This window comes from Aspergillus aculeatinus (genome assembly GCF_003184765.1).
Source record: "Aspergillus aculeatinus CBS 121060 unplaced genomic scaffold BO66scaffold_16, whole genome shotgun sequence".
Lineage (NCBI taxonomy): Eukaryota > Fungi > Ascomycota > Eurotiomycetes > Eurotiales > Aspergillaceae > Aspergillus > Aspergillus aculeatinus.
Window position 1 is genome coordinate 538,741 of NW_020291485.1, and position 3,190 is coordinate 541,930.

At 53.2% G+C, this 3,190-nt stretch overlaps 1 protein-coding gene across 1 annotated transcript in view; it reads right to left on the reverse strand.

The window, feature by feature from the left end:
* Positions 1 to 631: 631 nt before the first annotated feature.
* Positions 632 to 3,190, reverse strand: part of rfeF (putative transcription factor RfeF) — a 3,476-nt gene continuing 917 nt past the window's right edge. Inside the window, exons 4-7 of the mRNA XM_025650375.1 lie at positions 2,477 to 3,154; positions 1,500 to 2,358; positions 1,382 to 1,449; positions 632 to 1,325 (exon numbers count right to left, since the gene is read on the reverse strand). Coding sequence (XP_025505455.1) covers positions 957 to 1,325; positions 1,382 to 1,449; positions 1,500 to 2,358; positions 2,477 to 3,154 — 1,974 coding nt within the window. The 3' untranslated portion in view covers positions 632 to 956. The remainder of the gene's footprint in view (positions 1,326 to 1,381; positions 1,450 to 1,499; positions 2,359 to 2,476; positions 3,155 to 3,190) is intronic.

Consider the following 3,190-nt stretch of genomic DNA (forward strand, 5'->3'; position numbering starts at 1 on the left):
CCCCCCCCCGCACGAACGTTGCCTAGAACCAGGAAAAGACAAGAAGAAAGTTAAATGGGTGGGAGTGGGAGGGTGGAAGAAGTAAGAGAGAGCCTGAGAGCCTGCAGTGAGCAGGGAAGGGCGGGGCAAAGACCGACCATTCACCATTCTACTATCATCTGTCCCTGTCATGCGGCTGCCTACTGGTTTGAGTTTATGGAAGGTTGAACGAACACTTAACTTACTATGAGTAGACAGAGTGACAGACAGACATGACATGGATAACTATTCCTCATCACTAACTTACAGTGGAGCCTAACCTAGTAAGAATGTGTTTTCTGCCTCCCCGGACCATGGCGAATACAGTCCGAAACAGGAAATCCTCCGACCTGCCCGCGGCTTGGGTGACATTTTCCCCCACACCCGTTGACCATGCCTTTGATATGTACTTGTTAAAAAAAAGATAGTGGCGAATATCCATGCTATTCTTGACTGCGGTCTTCATCGTGCAACCCGTGGTCGGCTATCTCGAAGATGATACACTGCATCCATTACAAACGCAGGCTTGATGGTGCAACTTAGCTATTATCTAGCGCACTTCATGGTTTCTGTTCTGGTCAATGGTTGGCATGCTCACGTGATATTGTTCGCTATGACGTCATATCACCAGCATCTGAGGTCGTGCTTGGCCTAGACTATCAGTTGTGCGAGTATGTCAAACATCTGAAACAAGAACGCCGTGAGCGTCGATATGCTATTGTCTTGTGCTACACCGACTAGGAGATATTACATGGTGTTGCAATCACACAGAGACAGAATCCTTAGTCATTTGCATTTGTGCCAATTTTATGCGGTCGTCCTCATGACATAACGGTGCTCATAATAATGCAAGAAAAGCAATGGCTACAGACTTAAAGCGATTCCTAGACGAAACCAGTTCGGTTCGCCCCCATCTTCAACAGTATGCTACCTTCTGTCTAGTAGCGGGGAGGCGCTCCGTAGCCAGGGTAGCCTCGTGTAGCCCCACCAGGCGACTGTCCATACCCAGGTTGGTTGGGATGCGGAGAGGAAGCGCCGTAGCCGCCACCATAGCCTTGACCGTAGCCCTGAGGGGGACCTTGACCCTGACCTTGGCTGGGCGGGTATGGTGCCTGATTGTATCCAGGTCCTGAGCCGTACTGTCCGGGAGGCGGCTGGTTGTAATTCTGGGCGGGAGGCTGGTTGTAGTTATAACCACCGTACTGACCACCTGGAGGTCCGGGTGGCGGAGCACCACTACGCCCGGCGGCCTTTTCATCTTTGGTGTCGTATGAAGAGTCAATAGCACCGAGCATCAGTTTGGCACACTAGGATAAAGTCAGTCAATGGCGTGTAGTCAAGATGGTATCTCATAGGCACTCACCCAGAGTTCGCGAGTCAGATGCACTGGGGGATTGGCCCGTGACATTTCATCTTGCTCAACCTCGAAGTCTATAGGCTCAGTTAGTGCATCGTACCACCATAGCGAGGCCACAACATACTTGAGGTGCAATCAATCAAGGAGCCGATTCGAGGATCTTCGTCCAGAGAAGCGAGGAAATCCCGGGCCTTGGTGTCGTTTCCGACCTGGGAAAACTGGAAGGAAACGGCCCCCTGTCCATACTGAGTACGAGAAACTTCGTTGACAGCATAGCCAATGGCGTTCGACACACTGTCCAGAGGCTCACCGGCTGGCTGTCCATCGGTAATGGTGATGATCAGAACAGGTTTCTGGAGTCGACCAGCTCTGGCCGGAGCCACCACCATAGGGTCCAGGACTTTGTTGCGTAGACTTGTACCCAATGGTGTAAGACCCTGGAAGCGGACTCGCGAAACGAGGCGGCTAACATCGTCTGCGTTGCGAATGCCATCGCCTTGCTCAGGTGAGTTCATGAACCGCACCGAGATACCATCATCATCAAAAGTGGAAGCAGCCGAAGCAACGACCTCGATGGTCGAACGCAGTTGTTCCTTTCTCACACCTCGTTCTTCAAATTCCATGGAGCCACTGTCATCCACGTATAAGATAACATCAAAGAGAGCCAATTTCATGATATCCATAGCCACTTCGGTTGGGATATTAAGCTCATGAATCAGCTTATTCACCTTGAAGGGTGCATCGTTGGACAGAGCCTGAACGAGCTTATCAAGTCTTTCAGGAGGATAGAAGCTTTGAAGGCGTTTCTCTTGAATAGTGCCAATCAACAGCTGTCGGTAGGCGGCGATCTGCTGGTCCGTGGCACGAGCCGGAGGAGGGGCACCCCCCGAGGGACCGTACGCAGCTCCGGGAGGCCCACCCTGCTGGGGAGGACGAACGGGTCCGCCAGAGTAAGGCGCATTTTGAGGAGGGTAAGGTTGACCCTAGAACATCAGACTCGGTCAGTACGGATTACGATCCTGAGTAAACGTGCGCTCAGACAACGGGATATATGAAAGAAACTGAGAACGCATGTGTAGAGAGATGGGAACCAATATGTACTTGAGCTGTAGGAGGTTGAGAGTACTGGGGGGTGGCTGATCCGTAGGGCTGACCCTGGGGTGGGGGAGGCGGGGGCCGGCCATAGCCTTGCTGTGGCTGAGTATACTGTCCATACGGCTGGTCCCGCGTGCTATAAGGTGACGGTTGCACGTAGCCTTGGGCAGGAGGCGCGGGTACACCATATGGTGCTTGTGAATAAGCCTGGCCGTAAGCCTGAGGAGCCGGAGACGGCGATGGATTGGCCGGTGCAGAATACGCGGGCGGGGAACCGGGGTAGGGCGATTGGCTTGTCTGATAAGGAGGTTGTGCTCCAGGATAGGGCGACTGAGGGCCAGGTGAAGGCGTGTGAGCCGGCTTGTTGGGAGGAAGTGATGGAGCTCCATATGCCTGATATTGTCCCGACGGTGAGGTTGGATAAGGAGACTGAGGAGGTTGGGTTGATCCAGGACGGAGCTGAGAGGGGTGACCGTAAGGGTCATAGTAAGGCCGAGACATGGTCGACAAGTTGCGCCCGAGTGCCCGGACGACGGCGAGCAGGAAGAATATGAAGGTTGGAAGAAGGTAGAGAGCGGGCCACGGTCGAGTGGAAATAAGGATAAGAGGGGCACAGAGAACAAGAGGATAATTTAGGAAGATGGTGGAGTCGTTTCCAGGCTCTCGTTCATTTGATGGTGATTGCTGGGTAGGAAATTCCGGGAGGGATGGAGGGGGGGG